Consider the following 18,723-nt stretch of genomic DNA (forward strand, 5'->3'; position numbering starts at 1 on the left):
CCAAGAGAAAGGAAAACCTACCTCCAAAGACTTGTATGCGAATGTTCAGAGCAGCTGTATTCATAACAGCCAAAACCTGGAGACGACTGTGAGATCACCAACCCGAGCAGAGAGAAAGTGGGGTCCACCTCTGCAGAGCAAACAGCTATGGACCCGTGCAGCAACACGAGCGAGCCTTAGAAAGCAAGAGTACATACTATATGCCTTTTTTCTATGAAATCCTAGAACAAGTTCAACTCACCTGTAGAGACAGAACACAGATTCACCTGGGACTGGAAGTCAGGGAGGATTGGCTGCAAAGGGACACGAGGGAACTTTCTGGGGCCTGTGGGACATATTCTGTATCTCGCTTGGCAGTGGTGACAAAGGCAGCTATGTTTGTTGCAAAGTACTCCCGAGATAGGTACATTTTCTTTTGGTCAAACTGTATCTCAATAAAGTTGATTAAAATCTATTTACATCTCTTCCCCCCCACCCCCATGGGCTCTTTTAGACAGGGTTTCTCAAAATATGGTTTCTGGATTATCTGCTTCAGCATCACCAGGAAAGCTGGTAGAAATCTGCCCTACTGAATCAGAATCTCAGGACGGGGTGGAGGAGGAGTCAAATATGCCGGACACTGGCGGCTCTTCCACCACTGGCCGGCCATCTGAATGGACCCCAGAGGCTGCTGGACCCACCCGTGCCAGTGGCCGGTCCCCACAGCTCCGTGACCCCAGCCAGTGCTGGGGGCAGCGCCATGATGACATATGGCTCTCACACACCAGCAGCTGGTGGTGCCTGGTGGGAAAAGAGACTAGAGCAGTATCTCAGGAGGAATTCCATGCAGACCAACCTGCTGCGTAAGCTCCCCAGCCTGTTTTGCAGAAAGGGAAAGATGCACTCTGACGGCCAGGCTGGAACCTGTGAGAAGGCCTCTCAGCGAAGGAAGTAATGACAGGCTGTAAGCAGGGGCCGCCACAGGACCCACTTCAGAAGCCAGCAATTCTCAAGCTGGGCTGTGCGTCAGAATCTTGTGGACCTTTTTAAAAAGTCTAATTCCCCTTTCAATCATAGTAGTACATAAATACGGGCTCTTAAACAAAAAACCCCATGAATATGGCTTTAGTAATACTAAAGTATGCATATTTAAAAAACAACATTGGTCCCTCTGTAATCTTATTCCTTCTGGGGATGCTGAAATTTTTTAAGTGTACAGCTTGATGAATGTTTATGTATGTGTCCACCTGACCCTGTTCAAATCAAGAAGCAGACCACTTCCAGCACTGTAGAATATCCACTTCTCAGTTCATCTTTCCCCACATAACCACATTCTCACTTCTGTCACATCAATTAGTTTGAAGGCAACCACTTTAAATTATTTTTGCCATTTCTTCTAGTATTTTTTCCATATTTCTTTTTTTTTTAAAGATTTTATTTATTTATTTGAGGGGGGGAGGGGAAGGGCAGAGGAAGAGGGAGAGAGAATCTCCACAATGAGCGTGGAGCCCGAGGCGGGGCTCGATCTCACGACCCGGAGATCATGACCTGAGCCAAAACCAAGAGTCGGATGCTCAGCTACTGAGCCACCCAGGCACCCCTCCAAATTTCTAAATAATATGCTTACACTGCTATTTCTTGGTCTGCCTATTTTGGACAGGAACTAGTAGCTTCTTAGGACAAGTAGATCCAAAGTTCACTCTCCTTCCCCTTCCTCGCCAGGTGAAACTTAAAAACTTTAGGACTTCCAGGCTGTGGCACCAACTGCCCCACCCTGGCCACCTGTGCCCCGGGTGCCCCCCACCTGTGGTCCCTGGCCTTGAGCTGGGAGCAGCCAGAGAGCCAGGCTCAGGACCTCGCTGAGTAGCGCTCGGAGGTGTGAATGGAACCTGTTACCAAGCTCCGGAGTTAAATTGTAGTTGGAGTAAGAAAGCCATGAGAAACACCAGAGTGCTTCTAAGATTTTTATTGCTTGTCAAGTGCACTCTTAGGACCCCACCCCTTTCTGCCAGCCAGCCCGTGCATTCTGTACCAACTGTTGGTGTGAATGGGCCAGTAAAGGTTTCTGCTTGAGAGGAAGCTGAATGCATGGCCTGCCCCCGAAGAGGAAGGTCGGTTGGCCCAGGACAGTTGGGTCGAGGGTTCGGCACCAAGATAAGATGCAGGTACTGTCTCCGGTCACTGGGAGGGGTCTGGACAGGCTGCAGGGACTAAACCAGTCCTCCGGCCGCCCCCCTGTGGCCACTCCCTCTCGCCTGAAGGCCCCTCCCTGAACCCCAACACAGACATCTTCAGGCTGGTGTCCCCACACTTGCCGGTGGAAGAGCTGCCTCGAATCTCCCCACAATTCCGATTTCCTTCCTCACTTGGACCCCCACGCCTTGCAGCTCCCTGGTTCTCCTGCCCGGGCCGGGGGGCCGAGGGGTCCCGTCCTCTGCATCTTCCCACCTCGGGCATCAGCTGCTCAGGAGTCCCGCCAGCGCCGCACACCGCAAACCTTACCCTCTGCCAGCTCGGGGCCGGGAAGGAAACCCTCCTCTTCCCTCCTCCGGGGGCGACCACTCACTTGCTGTCCTCCAGACGCTGTTGGTCAACGGTGTCGGCCACGCGCCCAGCCGCCCGGAGGCGGCATCCCAGCGGAGGCTCAGGCCCTGCGCTCAGGTGAGACCCGCCGGGCAGCACTGGGATCGCTAAGGCCTCGGGTCCCCCAAGACTGAGGGGGTGTGCAGGTGTGATTAAGCAGGTGACGGAGAGGATGGGAAATGGCCACTTTAATGAGGGAGAAACCTAGGCTCAAAAATGCTAGAGAAACCATTCCAAGGGAACCGCTTCAGAAGCTGGAAGGGCCACAGAAAGCCTCCTCGCCCTTGGACGTGACCTGCCTGAGCCGGAAGTCCAGTCCCTGGTTGGCTCAGAAAGGGCCCCTTGAGCACAGAGCAGGGAGACCCGGAAGTCTGGGTCCAGGGAAGAGGCTGCCCCAGCTAGCAACCTGGCTTCCCCTGGGGGCGCTGCATGCCCCCAAGTCTCAGGACGGGCGGAACCCAAGTCACTTGGTCCCCTTGGCGCAGACCCATGGTCTTGGCGAGGCACAGTCCAAAGCTACCAGCCTGCCTCCCTCCAGGGCCCCACACTTGAGCTCCGGCTGGTCCTCCTCTTCCTCCGGGAGCCTGGGGAGGGTGACAAGAGGGGACAGAGCTCAGGATGATGGCCCCTGCTGGCCTGTGTGCCTGCTGCCGATGGGCGTGGCTTGATCACTGCACAGGGCCGGGGAGTCTGGAAAGGGCCCTGGGGTGGGAGTCACGAGGATGCCCCATAGCTCCAGAGAACCACCCAAACCCCTCTGTGCAGCACCCCTTATCTACAGAACAGGGTGACGATCCTGCTTGGGTGAATGCTCTGGAGACCCAAACAAGGGATGGGGTGACCAGGACTAAATGACACTAAGGCTCCAAGCCAGGTGGGGCAAGGAGGGTAGGGTGTCTCCCAAGAGGTACCCGAGGCTGCTGGTGGAACAAGGGGCTGAATCTGGGAACAGACAGACGGTGGATCCAGATCAGCAGTGGGGGAGGTGCCAGCAGAGGGGAAGGCCCCAACCCCTCTTTGGCGTCTACTGTGATGTCATTCTGGTTATACTGGGGACAGAGAGGCCACCCACCCAGGCCCATGGTCACTCACAGCGGGGGCGATAGTGGGGCCCCGTCGATCCAGTGCCAGCCCTGGGGGCCTCGCCGGGCCGCCACCCAGGAGTACTTGGTGACTGGGTATCTGCTCAGGAAGTCCTGAAGGAGAAAAGCAGCTGGTCACCCTTCTTCCAACACTAGTAAGGCTGCCCTGGGGCTTCTGTGCCCCCCTCCCTGCAGTACCCCCAGCAAGTTCCCAGCTCACCAAGAGAACGGACCCAGCTCAACCCAGCTCTCCCCAAACACCAGGAATTGGAAAGCTGTATTGGAGGCTTGCTGGTCGGCAGACACTGGGGACCGGAAATGGGGGGGGCCCATCTCAGCCTCAAGGGGAGAGAGCATGTTAACGCCGGTGCCCACCAGGCAGCGCAAGATGGGTACTGAGGGGACAGAGAAGAGGGGAGAAAGCACATCCAGGTAGCAAAGAGGCGAGGGCCAGGGCCGATGCGGCTGGGAGCAGGGGGCCAGCGGTGCGCTTCTCAGTTACGTCGCATCCGCTCAGCACATTATTAAGAACGTTTTTAGGGGCGCCTGGGTGGCTCAGTCGTTAGGCATCTGCCTTCAGCTCAGGTCATGATCCCAGGGTCCTGGGATCAAGCCCCGCATCGGGCTCCCTGCTCGGCGGGAAGCCTGCTTCTCCCTCTCCCACTCCCCCTGCTTGTGTTCCCTCTCTTCGCTGTGTCTCTGTCAAATAAATAAAATCTTTCAAAAAAAAAAAAAAGAACGTTTTTAAGAAAGACAAGTACAAAGACCGTGGAGCCATGAGAGGCAAGTTATAGGACATCAGGGGTTACCGTGAGTATAAACGCTGACTCCGAGTTGTGGCACGATTACGGTAATGACAAAATGTGTTGGCACGAGAATGCAGACATACAAGGAACGACAAGAACCACAAGTACGTTGGAGAACTGTTAGAGATGACCTTTCTCTTACATATTTGTCCTTGGCGTCATCTTGTTTTTAGCAACTAATGAAAGGAAAAAATGGTATTTAAAAATGGTGTTAGCTTGGAAAAAGATGCTTTAATGTTGTAAGTGCGGGCGTGAGGCCGCGAAGCCAGCGCGGTTCCAGAACCTAACTTGCTGCCACGTCACATGAACGGTCACATCCTTCCTACCACTCCGATGAGTGATGCCACTTTGGAGAATAAATCCAAGAACATGAAGGGGAGAAAATGAACTACCCAAAGGTAACACAGTGTTACTTAGAAAGAAAAAATGGAAACTACCCAAATGCTCAGCAATCAGGAAGTAACTGGGCACATTACGGGATATCAACATGATGGAAGATTACAATGCTGCTCAAGATGCCAAGTACGTGGAAAATGTCACTATGAAATCACGCTGAGTGAAGAAAAGCAGACCGCACCAGGAAGTACACGTTGCTCACAACATCCAGAAGCCTCTATTCATGAGGGAAAATTAGAAGGAGACTGTCCTATGTGAGTTTAATGTATGCCCAGCTCTTCCCTAGAAAACTTGTCTAAGTTGAGGAAGCCAAAAGCTCCGTATTTAACCCTGGTTATTAGAAAGTAAGCATGAGAGCAATGACCGTCCCCTCGGTGCCACTCCTAGTGGTCCTTTGGGTCTCAGTGTAAAGGTCACTTCCCGTAGGGACACCGCGTGCCCACCCCCTCCAAGGTGAGCTCCCGCCCCCGGGCCGCCGGAGCAGGACTGCAGAGCTTGGTGCACGGCTTGTCGCTTTCCGACCTGGGACGGTGACCGCGGCGAGGACGGGGAAGGCACACACAGCCGCACGTGGGCCGGAGCCCGGGCTGGGGCCCGCCAGCAGGGCTGGGCAGGGAGCTGGCGAGGCGGCGGCTGGCAGGTGCGTCGGAGGGCAGAGCCGCGCTGGGCTCTGGCTGCAGCGGGGGGGGCTCCTGCGGCCGGCACCCCCTTCCTGGGAGCGGGCGGCGGCCGGTTCGGGGAGGCACACCGAGGCATGGGGCTGCTCCCAGGGCCGGGACACCCCCTGTTCAAATTCCGTGTATGGGACCTTAGGCAAGTACCCAAACTTCCAGAGCTTCAGTATGGGCCTCTGAAACGGGGGGCCCGTCTGTACGGAGGCCCGAGAGGATCTGTACAAAGCCAAGGGCACCGAGTCCACGCTCGGCCGGGTGGTGTGCAAACGCAGCCCCCGACACAGGGGACCTCATCTGATGTTCCCAGCACTGCCGAGGGGCCCCTGCCCTCAGTCCTGGCCCCAGGCCACCCGGCTGTCCCTCGCTTCCACCTCCGGGCCTCCCATGACAGCGGCGTGGCCTGTCCCTGCCCACTCACTCCTTTCCACCCTTCCTCGCAGCTCCGACTCCATTCACTTGTTCTCACCGCTAGCAGAAATGATGGTGTGGGAAAAGCATCATCCAGAGACGAAAATTCCAGAAACTTGCCAATCAGCTATGGTTCACAGACCTGCGCTGTGGTGCCGCCGCCGCGGTCCCGGGGCCTCCACGGCCTCCCGCGGGGGCTGCTCCAACTTCGCCACCAAATGTCGGGCCGCGTGGGGACGGGAGCCCGAGCGGAATGTACTTGAAATCCCACATTTGGCGTCTTAAAGCGGAGGTAAATTACCTGCTCTGCCCTCAAGCATTTCTTTTTTAAAAGTTGTGGTAAAATCGTATCACGTATCCCGGAATTGAGCGTTTTCACCATTTTCAAGCGTCCAGGTTGGTGGCACTGGGGTCATCCACACTGCTGTGTGACCATCACGGCCGTCCGCCCCCAGAACCTCCCCATCTCCCTGGGGGGAGAACTGGTGTGCACTCACCCCCCCCCCGCCACGCCACCAGCCTCACTCTGTACATTTCCGCTTTCGTATTCAAATGCTCCGGTTAGTTAATTGTCTTAATCCCAGGATGGGTCCGTCTGCGTGGTTTCCCACCTTTCTGCAGTCAGCCTGTGTGGCTGACGGTCCGTGCGCGCCCCGGGTGCTCCCCGCGCCCTAGGAAACACAGCTGTGCTGAAACCAAGGGCGCAGACGGCGCTTCAACGTTCTTCCTCTTCTTCCTCTTCTCTCACCGTGAGCAAACCGAGCTCTTGGGGAGGACGAGACCTGCTTCTCCGAGCTCTGCATACGGCTGCCGCCACAGGTATGTCCCTGGGCGTGTGCGTCCCAGCTCCGGCAGCCTGGCCTTTGCCCACCGCCTCTGCCAGCCTGTCTCCAGCTACACCCCGCCCCCCCAGTGCCTCCTGGAGCTTCTGGCCCTCGTCCAGGGCTCAGAAGGATCCCAGAGCTCCCCAGCCATCATAGTCCAGAATTTAACTGCCTGGGACCCAAATTCTCGGTCCTTTTGCAAGGAGCTTACCCAGACTTTTCTATACTTACTTATGTTTCAAATAATTGATCCTGTATGCTTAGTTCCACAAGAATTCTTTATCCCAAGCTTGCAGTTTGGATGGTGTAAGCTCATCTCCCCCTTGGAGGACACACCAGCCACAGGGAGGTTTTTGCTCAGAGGGCTGAGGTCATGCTGAACTGAACCTGTGTACTCAGAGGCGGCAGGGCAGAGGCAGGCTTTCTGAGGACACGTGCTGGGCTCGGTGGGTCCCTGGCAGGCTCGGCCCCCTCCCCCAGCTCCACCGCTGTCCAGGGACCCACCTCCGTTCCCATTCCCGCTGGCCTTCATTTTGCAGATGCCACAAGGGAAGGTTCCTCAGCACAGCCTATTATCTGACAAATATAAGAACTCTGGGCCTGGCCCAGGCCCCTGGCAAAACCTTTATATACTGATCTTCTTCATAGGCTACTGTCCCCCTGGCATTTCCTCCCAATTATACATAGCCCACATTATTAGCAGAACGTTTAGAAAATTTAAAAAAAAAATAAAACTTTAAGGAAGAAGAAGAAAAAAATCACTCGTAATCTTGCCCCCAGTGGTAACCATGATTAGAATAAGGAGTATACATATTTCCTTTCTGTGTTTTTTCTTTGCATCTATCTTTTTACCATACTGAGATCCCAGATTTGGTGTTTTCCCATCTACATTGTATCTTTTTCATTTCTCCATGTTTTTTGAAACTTTAAGTGTTATTCCTGGTGGATAAAATAACCCACTGTAAAGTATTTTCTCCAGCAGTTTTATGTCCACCTCCAGGGAACTCTCCCAGAGAGAAAGAGAAAGGCAGGGACCCCCTTCCCTGTTGTACAGTGCAGAATAGCTTTGGGGTCAGGACTGGGCAGGAACAGCTCAAGAAAACAAAAGGTCACATATGAGAAATCTTAAGTAAAATATTAACAAGTCAAATCCAGAAGTCCTGGGGAAGAAAAAATCATGGCTAAGTAAACTATCTCAAGAGGCCTAGAATATTAAAAACAAAACAAAACAAAAAAACAAACAACAATGTAATTCATATAAAAAGAGATTCAGGGAGTAAACAAAAAGATATCATCTCAATAGACACACAAAAAAGCATCCAATGAAGTGAAACTCATTCAGGTTTAAAACTCTTAATAAAATAGGAATAGAGGGCACCTGGGTGCCTCAGTCATTAAGCGTCTGCCTTCGGCTCAGGTCATGATCCCAGGGTCCTGGGATCGAGCCCCGCATCGGGCTCCCTGCTCAGCGGAGAGCCTGCTTCTCCCTCTCCCACTCCCCCTGCTTGTGTTCCCTCTCTCGCTGTGTCTCTCTCTGTCAAATAAATAAAATCTTAAAAAAAAAAAAAAGGAATAGAAAGGAATTTTCTGAAATGATAACAGAAGGGGAAAATAAGAGATAAGAGCAGGAGATGACAGCACATGAGAAATGTCAACAAAACTTGGGTAGCTGGACAGCTGTAATCGGCTGAGCAGACCCAAGAAAGCTCTGTGGTTTTTCAAGGAAAAGGTTGAGTGAGAGGAAGCTGAGAAAGATGCCAGTTGGAATTGAGAAGCCCCCAAATGCTCAAAGATTAGAGGCAACAGGTCCTTCTGGAGGCCAAGCTACGGGAAGAGGGGCCTGGAGAAAAAGTTCTGGTTAAAAGTCCTAAAAAGAGGGCGCCTGGGTGGCTCAGTCGTTAAGCATCTGCCTTCGGCTCAGGTCATGATCTCAGGGTCCTGGGATAGAGCCCTGCATCGGGCTCCCTCCTCCGCAGGAAGCCTGCTTCTCTCTCTCCCACTCCCCCTGCTTGTATTTCCTCTCTCGCTGTGTCTCCCTCTGTCAAGTAAATAAATAAAATCTTTAAAAAAAAAAAAAAGTCCTAAAAAGAAGCAGTGAATGCCTCTCTCCTACCCCTTCCCACAAAATCCACTCACCCCTCCCAATACAGCAGATCACCAGTAGAACTTTGAGAAATAAACTATAGGGGACCGGGGGATCCAGAGCACTAGGTCTGGCTGAGGGTTGGAGGTACTTACGCTAGAAAAGGGGAGGGATTAAGTGCTACGTTCTTACAAGTGAAACCTTGGTTCCCTTTCCCCACTGCTCCTGGAATGCTGACATCCCACCATTCACTTAAAAAAAAAAAAAAAAAAGAAAAAGAAAAAAGAAAAGTTGAGCCCCAGCCTGATGTCCCCATTGCAAAGCCCGCCTCTAAAAAAGTCCATTGCATCCCCTCACCACCACCCTGACAGAGCTTCCAATCTGTTCTTTAGTGCCTTACTCTTAATTATGACAGCTGAGGATCATCAGACATTTTAGGAAATTTTCTAACATGAAGAGACAAAAAAAAAAAAAAACCCACAACAACTCAGTACATAGAATAAAAGGTACTTGCAGAAAAAACAGACATGATACAGGGAGCAGAACAAATTTCAAAAACAAAGTTAGATAAAACTACTATCTATAATGAGATGAGAGAGGGGCGCCTGGGTAGTTCCATGGGTTAAGTGCGTGCCTCATGACCCGCTCAGGTCATGATCTCAGGACCGGTCCTGGGATCGAGTCCCCCTGCCCTGAGCAGGGAGCCTGCTTCTCCTTCTCGCTCTGTGTGCATATGCTCTTGCTCTCTCTCTCTCAAATAAATGAATATTTATAATGAAATAAGAGAAGATACTGCATCCTTGAAACAAATAGGACACCATAAAAAAAGGACATTTGAAGAATCAAAAAAGAGTTCTCAAAATTACAAATAAGGCAATAGAAATAAAAATGAAGAAAAACACCGACAAAGGGATAGGACTGTTCAGTTTCAGGACAGAGGGAGAACAAAGATAAAGGCCCTGAAATTTGGGGGGTGGGGGGGTGGGGGAGTCACATAAAAGGATCAGAAATCAGACTTATTAAATGGTAAGACTGAACACTGGAAGGTAACGGAGCAAAAGCAGCACAATTCTGGGGGACAACTATTTCCACCCTAGAATTCTATACCGAGCCAAGCTGTCAGTCAAATAAGGTTAGGATAAAAGTATCTTCAGACATGACAGGTCTCAAGAAATTTACCAGGCATGCACTTTTTTTCCAGGAAATTTACAGCGTATGTACTCCACCAAGAAAAGGCTATAAACCAAGAAAAAGTCTTGAGATCAAGGAAACAGGGACCCCACATAGGAAAGAGGCAAAAGCAATGGAGGCAAGATTCCAAGACAACATATACCTTGAGCACTGTGCACCTTCCCTCCACAGGACAGATCAATATAGTGATTAAACACCTAGTTCTGTGGTTTCTTGATTAACGTCTGCCACACTCACTGCTCTGTTAGCCGTGTAAAGGTGGGGACTGGGTGTTCTGGGTCATCCTAGAATCCCCAGTGCCAAACACAGTGTAGGTGCTCGACAAATACTTATGGAATCACTGAGGGAAGGAACGCTCACGGTTAACTGCTTGGCCAGAGCATCCCCGCTCCCCTCTTCCCAGCTCTGCCTCCACTTAGAATGAAGGGTAAGTTGAAGACCTTGGAACCCTGATGTCTGGTCCTCCTGCATGTCACGTTATTTCCCCAGGCTTTGGTGATTTTCTCTGTAATGTAGAGATGGACTAGATCTTTGCTAGCAATCTGTGATCTGTAATGATACCTACATCCTTCCACAGCCCACCGCCTCCTTCTCACCTGGGTGTGGCTCAGCAGCGGGAGGGTAGCCTGGTGAGCTGAGCAGAACGCCTGGCTGGCCTCCCAGGCCTGAGCTTCGGTAGAGACGTAGTAGCAGTGCTCCTCGGACCACATCCAGCCCTGGGGGCACGGCCGGCACCTGATCCCTGCAAGCACAGAGACCACTATAAAGAACTGAATGTATGCATGTTAAAAAAAAAAATCAAAATCTAGGGCTCCTGGGTGGCTCAGTCTGTTAGGCATCTGCCTTCAGCTCAGGTCATGATCCCAGGATCCTGGGATCAAGCCCCGCATCGGGCTCCCTGCTCAGTGGGGAGCCCGCTTCTCCCTCTCCCTCTGCTGCTCCCCCTGCTTGTGTTCTCTCTCTGGTTCTCTCTCTCTCAAATAAATAAAAATCTCTAAAAAAAGAATAATGAATAAATAAACAAAAAAAAATAAAAATCTAGCCACCGTTTTGAGTGAGGGGGCAAATCTGGAGCGTGGAACTGGCAAGCCTTGGGACGGCAAGCAGGGTGGGCAGGGCCCGGGCAGGCTGTAGAGTTTGTGCGGTGCACAGAGCGCCCCCAGGTGGGAGCTGTCAACCCCCTGCTTGTTAGAGCACAGGCTGTGTCCAGTGGGAGGCAGGAGCTCTTTGTCCCTCTGTCTGCTCAACAAGCCCAGTGTCTTCACGCGGCATCTGCCCAGTGGGGATGTCTCCTTCTAATTCTCACAAAGCTGCTGTAAGGACTAGATGCCCTGGTGGTGGACAGAGGAGGAGAGGGGACCGGGAGGAGGCACCATACCTGCTCTAGAAGCCAGAGCCACGATGGCGACTGCGGACACGGCCAGAAACACAGCCATGACCGCCAGGGCCCAGCGCAGGGACTTCATGTACATAGGCAGCCCTGGGGGAGGGGACAACCAGGAGAGACGGGTTAGAAGGAGCCAATCCAAACCACACCCAACTCGGAACCACACTGACTCACACACCAGCACCCCACCCCCTTGGCCCAAGACACCACAAAAAAACACTCAATTTAGGTTAGAACTTCCTATTTGGGAGAAAAATGCTAGAGGATATTCTGCTTCTTAAATTACTAGAAGACCTAAGAGTTCGTTCAAGAAAGAGAACAGATGACTGGCTGACAACCATTTGCTGAGCACTGAATGTGCATGAGACACAGGGCACAAATACCACCAAGAACAGGGCCAGACCTCTGCGCTCACAGAGCTAAGGGTACCAGGAGCTACCCCTCCAAATGAGAGGGATGCGGGTTCCATTTCAACTTCAACAGATCTGGGTTCAAGTCTGGCCTCCACAAGCCCCCCACGTGTTTTTGGTGTTTTCCCATTTTTTTTTTTTTTTAAGATTTTATTTATTTGACAGAGAGAGACACAGCGAGAGAGGGAACACAAGCAGGGGGAGTGGGAGAGGGAGAAGCAGGCCTCCCGCGGAGCAGGGAACCCGATGCGGGGCTCGATCCCAGGACCCTGGGATCACGACCTGAGCCGAAGGCAGACGCTTAACGACTGAGCCACCCAGGCGCCCCAAGGTGTTTTCCCATTTTGGCAGTGCAATCACCTGCCTCTTCTATCTCTCCAGGTCACTGGGGGCCGATAGTGAAGCACCGTGCAGGGTGTGCTTTGCAGGCAGGAGAGCAGGACACAGACGTGAGCCACCAGCAGCTCAAGGCCCCGGGGGACCCAGTAGCTGGAGGGAGGCTTCAGGTGGGAAAGGAACTCGCAAGACTGAGCCGGGCAGGAGGAAAGGCGGCGGCAGAGGCTCAGAGAGAGAGAACGTGTTCGAATGTCAGCTGCTGCCCTGGTGATGGAGTGACCGGGGAGGCCAGAGGGGAAAACGGGGAGAAGAAAACACAGTAAATGGTTAATCACGGCCATCGGCAGTTGTAAGCAGCTTTCCACCTGGAAACATCTGAAGTAACTGAGCACTCCTGAATTTGATCTCTGCCCGGACACAGAAGCATGAAATCAATTAACGCAAAAGAGGCCTCTCTTTAGATGTGGGTTCAATTTAAACTTCCCGGGGGCGCCTGGGTGGCTCAGTCGGTTAAGTGTCTGCCTTCGACTCAGGTCATGATCCGGGGGTCCTGGGATCGAGTCCCACATGGGGCTCCCTGCTCAGCGGAGAGCCTGCTTCTCCCTCTCCCTCTGCCACTCCTCCTGGCTTGTGCTCTCTCTCTCTCAAATAAATAAATGAAATCTTTTTTAAAAAATTTAAAAAATAAACTTCCCAGACACTTGGCTGCCAGGGGCTGGAGGACCTGCCAATATCTTGGGGCCGAGGGCTGGGAATGCCACATATCCAGCGTAAGGGTCCCAAGAACTCAATTATCATATTTTTGCCAAAACCTGAAACAGCAGAGGTTAATTCACCAGCAAATATTTTAGTATTTTGAAAAGACTAATTCCGTTTTTAAAACCACATGCATATTCGTATATACCTCCATATGAATGCACACAACACATACACATAGAAAGTTGGGAAACATTTCCAAGGCTTTTCATAAAACACGTTTTCAATCATAACTCAACTTTAAAAGCACTTTTGAAGTCCTTGATTTCCCATTTCCATTAGGAAAAAAACACTTGCTTCAAAGACTGAAAAGGGCAGTGTGTTACACCAATATACGAAGAGTCACATTCCATCTGTGACCTTTCTGGAGTTTGCTTTTTTTTTTAAATTACATAATCTGCTTCTTAAAGGGATTTGACCCAAATTTTCATCAACTGATAAATGGATAAACAAAATGTAGCATATCCACACAGCAGAATATTCAGCCAGAAAAGGTAGGAAGTGCTGGTGCGTGTTGGACAGTGGCTGAACACGGAGAGCTTTATGCTGCTAAGTGAAAGAAGCTTGTCCCAGAAGGACTCATATTATATGAGTCCATTTATGAAATGTCTGGAATAGGCAAACCCACAGGGACAGAAAGTGGATCAGTGGTGGCCTGGGGGAGTCTGGGGGGTTGACAGCTAAAAGACACAGCATTTCTTTTTAGGGTGTTGAAAATATGCTAAAACCAACTGTGGTGATGGTTGTGCACCTCTGGGAATGTACTAAAGACCACTGGATTGTATGCTTGAAGCGGCTGGAGTGTGCGGTTATATGAATTAGAACTTGATGAAGCTGTTATAACTCGATGAAGCTGTTACCAAAAAAAAGTGATTTGAATAAGCTTGGAATAAAAGATACATATAAATGGAGAGTCTTAAAATAAAAGCAGAACTAAAAAGCCTGGAGAAGAAAAGGAAAAATCTACCAATCACCTCCGTCAATGTAACTACCGTGACTGCACGCTCTGGCCTTTCAGAAAAGAATGCATAAAAGAAATAGAGCAGGTTACACAGGCCCACACACCTTCTACTCAGGGCTGCGCGGCTGACCTTGGGAATGGCCTCCCGCAGAGCCAGCGTCCTCCCAAACTTCCAGACAGAGGAAGTCCTGCCTACCCCCTTTCCAAAGCAATTCCTTTTTTTTTTTTTTTTTTTAAGATTTTATCTATTTATTTGAGAGAGAGAGAAGGAGACCGAGGCGGCATGGGGGAGGGGAGAGGCAGAGGGAGAGGGAAAAGCAGACTCTCTGCTAAGCAGGGAGCCGGATGATTGTGGGGCTAGATCCCAGGACCGTGAGGTCATGACCTGAGCGAAAGGCAGACCCATAACCAGCTGAGCCACCCAGGTGCCCCTCCAAAGCAATTCCTAATTACACAGGTAACCCAAAACATTCTCCTTACAAAAAAAATGAAAACACACATAAAGCTAAAGTCCCCTCTAAACCCATCTTTACCCCACTTCCAATTCTGGACGCCCTTAAATTGAATTCTCTCCTGTCTGCAAACACACCCAGTCCCACGTGGCAATAATAACATACATTCCCCTTTCTTTCCAGCACCTTCCCTTCGGCCCCACTCTCTAGCTTCCACCCGATTTCCTTTCCCAATCTCGGAATGACATCTCCGATGTTACAGTCTGTTTACTCTTGAACTGTGAGTCCATCTTAATTTGCCACATTTCCTACCCACAGCTGAAACACTGTTTGCTTCCTCCTAGTCAGATCTGGTGGCCTGGGGTGGAACCAGGTTTTGTGGGACTTAAAGGTTATTCAATTGGGGGGGCGGGGGGGAATCTTAAAAAAAAAGAAAAGAAAAGAAAACTTCCAAATACAAAGCTCAGCATAGGACTGACTCAGAGGGCTCGTGCCAATGAGGGTCCGCGTTTGTGTCATTTTTTCAGGTAAAGTTATTACAAACGCCCCCGCTCCTCCAGCTGGGCCTGACCGTACTGGGCATCACCCTTCAGGGCCCCATTTCCTCCAGGCACCCAGCACTGAGTACATTCTTCCTACCCATCCCACCAAAATTCTAACTACTCCTGAGTTCCTAGGCCACCCCACCTCCTCCAAAAGACACCTCCTCCCCCAGCCTCTGTTCTCACTCTCAGCTTGAGTCCTCCCTGCCCAGACCCTTCCTGGCTCCATCCCAGGGTGACCTGTATTTATACTTTTTTTAGTCTTAGACCCTTTAATTAATCTGACAAAAAGCTGTAGACCCATTGTGGTAGAGAGAATGCCCCCACCCCCACCCCAAAGACGCCCATGTCTTAATCCCTGGAACCTGTGAATAAGTTAGGTTACATGGCAAAGGGCACTTAAGGTTTTGGTTGGAATTAAGGTTGCTTATCAGTTGACCTTAAGATGAGGAGATTTTCCTAGATTTTCTGGTTAGGCCCAACGTAAACACAAGGGTCCTTAGAAACAAGAGGGAGGCAGAACAAGAGTCAGAGAGGGCAGCAGAAGGAATCAGCCAAACATTGCTTGCTGGCTTTGAATATTCCGAGTGGCATGAACTAAGGAATGCAGCATCCTCTAGCTACAAAAGGCAAGGAAACAGAATCTCCCCTAGAGCCCCCAGGAAGGAACACAGTGCTGCTGACAGCTCGGCTTTAGACCAGTGAGCCCACATCAGACTTCTGACCCACAGAACAGTAACATAATAAATTTGGGTTGTTTTAAACCACTAAGTTTGTGGCAATTTGTTACAGCAGTGATAGGATAGGAAATACATCTTTGGGGCGCCTGGGTGGCTCAGTGGGTTAAGCAGCCGACTCTTGATTTTGGCTCAGGTCATGATCTCAAGGTTGTGAGATCGAGCCCCGTGTGGGGCTCCACACTGTGCCTGGAGCCTGCTTAAGATTCTTTCTCCCTCTCCCTCTGCCCCTCCCCAGTCTAAAAAAAAAAGACAATATACCATCATTCAGAAAATGTGCTCACACCAAACTCTGCAAAAGCCCGAGTGATTTGTGTCCCTGAACTCTACCCAAGACCAAGATGTGGCAGAGACCCTGGGGCTTTGAGGCCTGTCTAGCTGGCCTGGTCTTCCTCTCCCCTGGCCAAGCTGTTGGCACTCTGCGTCCCGAACTTTCCAGTTAGAAGGGGCCTTTGCCACCCCCAAATCCTACTCACTTTTCAACGCTTACTCCAGGAAGCTTTCCCATGCCCCCAAGCTCACCAACCACTCCCTCCTGGCTCCTTGTCCAAGATTGTTTTTTGTTTTTTTTTTTAAAGATTTTATTTATTTATTTGACAGAGAGACAGCGAGAGAGGGAACACAAGCAGGGGGAGTGGGAGAGGGAGAAGCAGGCTTCCCGCCGAGCAGGGAGCCCGATGCGGGGCTCGATCCCAGGACCCTGGGATCACGACCTGAGCCGAAGGCAGACGCTTAACGACTGAGCCACCCAGGCGCCCCTTGTCCAGGATTGTTTATATCTTTTTTTTTTTTTTAAGGGGGGGGCAGAGGGAGAGGGAGAAAGAATCCTAAGCAGTCTCCACGCCCCTCACAGAGCTCGGGAGGGGCTCAATCTCACCACCCTGAGATCAAGACCTGAGCTGAAATCAAGAGTCAGAGCCATAACCGAATGAGCCACCCAGGCGCCCCTCCAGCCTCCTTCTTGTCCCCTGACAAGCACCCCATCCCTCAAACGGACCCCCTCCCCCACACACCGCCCCCAGCAGTCTGGTCCCTAGTCCCCACGCAGTAGCTGCTGAATGGGGGAGTGTTTGGGGCCAAATGCTCCTCAACATACGCGGAAGGAAAGAGGGAGGGAGCCTGGGTCGGGGGACCCGGTTCTCGCCGGCACCGTGAGGTGATCCTGGAAGGCTTCCCCTCTCCCGGAAGTCGTCCCACCTCTACTTCCCAACCATGCCGCGCACACGACGAGGTAATGTGCAAGTTCTAGCGGGGGGGAGGCGGAGTGGTGGTGGAAAGGTTTTACTCTTTCACTGCAAACAAATGCAGTCCAGTTACCTAGCCCCGACTGTGACCGATCCGAGGCGGGACAGGACAGGTGGGACCGGGGCAGCGGGGCGGTGGTCCGGGCCCCCTCGGCCCTCCGCCGCAGTGGCCCGGCGCTCGGTGGCTGGGGGGAGGGGGGGTGTTGCGCTCAGGCGGCGTCGTTCCCTCCCCGGCCGCGCGGGCTTACCTATGAGCTTTATGGCCCGGGGCAGCTTGTCGTCGCCGCCCGTCTCGGCGCGGTGCAGCAGCGCGGCGTCCTCCTCCTTCTCCAGCCCCAGGTCCCTGCAGCGGCCGCGGCACGTGGGGGAGCCCGGGGGCTCCGAGCGCCCGTCGGCGGGGCTCGCCCGGCCCTCGGCGTCGAGGCCGCGCTCCGGCCGGGCGGGGGTCCGCGGCAGGAGCGGGAGGGCGGGAAAGGAGTGGCGGGAGAAGGCCGGGGACTCGGGCACCGGCACGGTGAGGAAGCGCGGGGACGGCGCCGGCGAGGGCGCGCGACTGCCACCCGCCACGCCCACGGACTTGACGCGCACGTCCACCTGCAGTTCCACCGGGGCCCAGGTGCCCTGCGGCGGCTCCCCGGGCGCCAACTCGGCCCCCAGCGCCTCGCCGGCCCGGGGCTGCTCGGCCGCGGTGGGGCCGGGCGACGGCGGCTCGGAGCCGGCGGAGGCCTGGCGGCGGAAGGCGCCGTAGCCCAGGCTGGGGGCCGGGAGCCGCAGGAGCGCCGGGCGAGGCGGGGGCAGCTTCTTCCCGCCGGAGAGGTCCTGGCCTGCGCCCGCCGCTTCCTTTACGGCGCGGGCCAGACTCGGGCTGCTCTCGGGACTCTCGAGCCGTCGCTCCTCTGCGGGCACCTGCGGCTGCTCTAGCCCCGCGACCTGGTTCCCCAAGGGCTCCATTGGGAACTCGGCCCCGGGTGGGTCTCCTCCGGACGCCGCCCGGGCCCGCTGCATCCGGGGAGCGGAGCGACCGAGAGATGCAAAGCGAGCGCACCTGGGCCCAGGTATGGAGTCGGCTTCACCTCCCGGGTCGGGATTGGCCCAGCCTGGTCGCGGAAGTTTTCAGGCTACGCCCCTCTGGCCCCGCCCACCCGAAGGACCCCGCTGGGATTGGCTGCGGCTGGGATTCTGTTGGCCACGCCCCCTTAGGCTCCCCCGGGCTGCGGGGAAAGGAGCGGAGGAGGGCCTGCCCGCGGGGTTACCGAGAAAGAACTGGAAGTAGAGGCAGAAGGGAGAACCCAGAGCCCCGCCTGACTCCTTCCTCTTCTTTGTCCCCAGTCCCACGGCCCTCTGCCATTGCGCTGATTTTGAGAGTTACAGTCTGGGCTGAGAGCGGTTGGCCAAATGTGTAAGAGATCCTGGGACCTCAAAAAAACAGCGGGTCCGAAGGAAATTGGGCGGCCTGAGGAAAAGCAGCAGAGCTGGTTGTCCCGACAGTGTAGTGGGGGAAGGGGCACCACACCTGAGTGGACGTCCCTACAGCAGAAGTCCCAGGGACAGCCACTCTGGAGGCATGACTCCTACTACGCTAACTCATTAAAAACTGGGGGATGAATAAGCGTGAACGTGTATTTTCACGGGGAGAGGAGCCTGGCCCCCAGTCAGCCTGGTGTGGTGCGGTACACGGTTCCCAAACCTGGCCAGTGATCTGAATACCATTTAAGAGTATACATAATCCTGGCTGGGCTTCAGCCGGACTTTCTGCATCTCATAAAGGGAGGAGGCCAATGGTTTTTAACAAGTGCCCCAAAGTAGGATTGACAGATAACATAGAAGCCACTCTGTTATATCTGAATTTCAGAAAAACAAGAGAGTTTTTTA

The 18,723-nt window shown here is 53.0% G+C and overlaps 1 protein-coding gene across 3 annotated transcripts; it reads right to left on the reverse strand.

The window, feature by feature from the left end:
- Window positions 1-1,930: 1,930 nt before the first annotated feature.
- KLRG2 (killer cell lectin like receptor G2) lies at window positions 1,931-17,936 on the reverse strand. 3 transcript variants are annotated; one of them, XM_078059629.1, is made up of 6 exons: window positions 17,100-17,936; window positions 11,405-11,506; window positions 10,623-10,768; window positions 3,865-4,039; window positions 3,655-3,758; window positions 1,931-3,146 (listed from the first exon to the last, which is right to left on the reverse strand). In XM_078059629.1, the coding sequence occupies exons 1-6, from the start codon at window positions 17,854-17,856 to the stop codon at window positions 2,961-2,963; spliced, it is 1,470 nt and encodes a 489-aa protein (XP_077915755.1). In that variant the 5' UTR covers window positions 17,857-17,936; the 3' UTR covers window positions 1,931-2,960. The 3 variants fall into 3 exon arrangements, with proteins under 3 accessions (XP_077915755.1, XP_035968319.2, XP_077915756.1); XM_036112426.2 differs by lacking the exon at window positions 3,865-4,039; XM_078059630.1 differs by lacking the exons at window positions 1,931-3,146; window positions 3,655-3,758 and having other exon boundaries at window positions 3,903-4,626.
- Window positions 17,937-18,723: the final 787 nt, after the last annotated feature.

The sequence above is a fragment of the Halichoerus grypus genome, chromosome 12, assembly GCF_964656455.1.
Source record: "Halichoerus grypus chromosome 12, mHalGry1.hap1.1, whole genome shotgun sequence".
Taxonomy (NCBI): Eukaryota; Metazoa; Chordata; class Mammalia; order Carnivora; family Phocidae; genus Halichoerus; species Halichoerus grypus.

Coding starts and splice junctions, on each gene's coding strand:
- KLRG2 (XM_078059629.1), bottom strand. CDS start 17,856: ATGCAGCGGGCCCGGGCGGCGTCCGGAGGAGACCCACCCGGGGCCGAG. Junction 4,040..10,622: donor CGCTGCTGAGCCACACCCAG/GTGAGAAGGAGG, acceptor CTGTCCCCTCAG/TACCCATCTTGCGCTGCCTG. Junction 3,147..3,654: donor GCCCCACTATCGCCCCCGCT/GTGAGTGACCAT, acceptor CACCCTCCCCAG/GCTCCCGGAGGAAGAGGAGG.